Below are 975 nucleotides of genomic sequence, written 5' to 3' on the forward strand. Positions count from 1 at the left end.
GTCTTCGTTAGGCAACCTCCAGGTTTTGCCATCAATGGAGCGGAGCATAGGGTGCTCCGACTACGCAAGGCGCTCTATGGGCTGCGGTAGGCCCCACGAGCGTGGAATGCCAAGCTTGATGCCACGCTGGGCGAGCTTGGGTTCCAGTGGTGCACAACTGAGCACGCGCTCTACACGCGGCGATGGGGGAAGGAGGAGCTCGTCGTCGGCGTGTATGTGGATGACTTGATTGTCACCGGCGCGTGTATGGAGGACATCAACTGCTTCAAGCGCGAGATGGCAGCTCATTTTCGAATGAGCGATCTCGGTGCACTCTCCTACTACCTCGGCATCGAGGTGAGACAGGGGAAGGAGGAACTCACGCTCGGTCAGAGCGCGTATGCCTCGAAGCTGACGTGACTCCGATGGAGGAGCGGCTGAAGCTGATGAAGGTGGATGCAATACTCTACCGGAGCATCGTCGGCGGTATGTGCTACCTAGTCCACATGAGGCCAGACATTGCGTTCACTGTGGGCTATGTTAGTTGCTTCAGGGAGGATCCTAGAGAGGATCACTGGGCTGTGGTGAAGCGGCTACTGCTCTACGTCAGGGGGACGGTGGATCATGGGATCATCTTTCCCAAGACCGGCGGGAGTAGGCTGCAGCTCACTGTTTTCAGCGATGCAGATATGGTAGGGGACATCGATGGACGATGGAGCACCTCTGGCATGCTCGTCTTCCTCGGGTCGGCTTCAATTTCATGGTTGTCGCTCAAATAGAAGGTGGTGGTGCTATCTACGTGCGAGGTAGAGTACGTAGCGGTGGCCCCAGCGGCATGCCAAGTTGTGTGGCTACCTCGGCTGCTAGGCGAGCTGACCGGTGCGGAAGCTCACCCACCAGCACTAATGGTGGACAACTAGTCCGGCATCGCTCTCGCGAAGAATCCGGTTCTCCACGACCGGAGCAAGCACATCGAAGTGAAGTTCCACTTCCTCA

At 57.6% G+C, this 975-nt stretch overlaps 1 protein-coding gene across 1 annotated transcript; it reads left to right on the top strand.

The window, feature by feature from the left end:
* The first annotated feature begins 404 nt into the window (after positions 1 to 404).
* Positions 405 to 758, top strand: LOC136515564 (secreted RxLR effector protein 161-like). Its single transcript, XM_066509118.1, has one exon. It carries the CDS (start codon positions 405 to 407, stop codon positions 756 to 758), a length of 354 nt encoding a protein of 117 aa, XP_066365215.1.
* Positions 759 to 975: the final 217 nt, after the last annotated feature.

The sequence above is a fragment of the Miscanthus floridulus genome, chromosome 17, assembly GCF_019320115.1.
Source record: "Miscanthus floridulus cultivar M001 chromosome 17, ASM1932011v1, whole genome shotgun sequence".
NCBI lineage: Eukaryota > Viridiplantae > Streptophyta > Magnoliopsida > Poales > Poaceae > Miscanthus > Miscanthus floridulus.

Excerpts from the sequence above, each read along its gene's own strand:
- LOC136515564 (XM_066509118.1), top strand. The coding sequence starts at position 405 with ATGGAGGAGCGGCTGAAGCTGATGAAGGTGGATGCAATACTCTACCGG.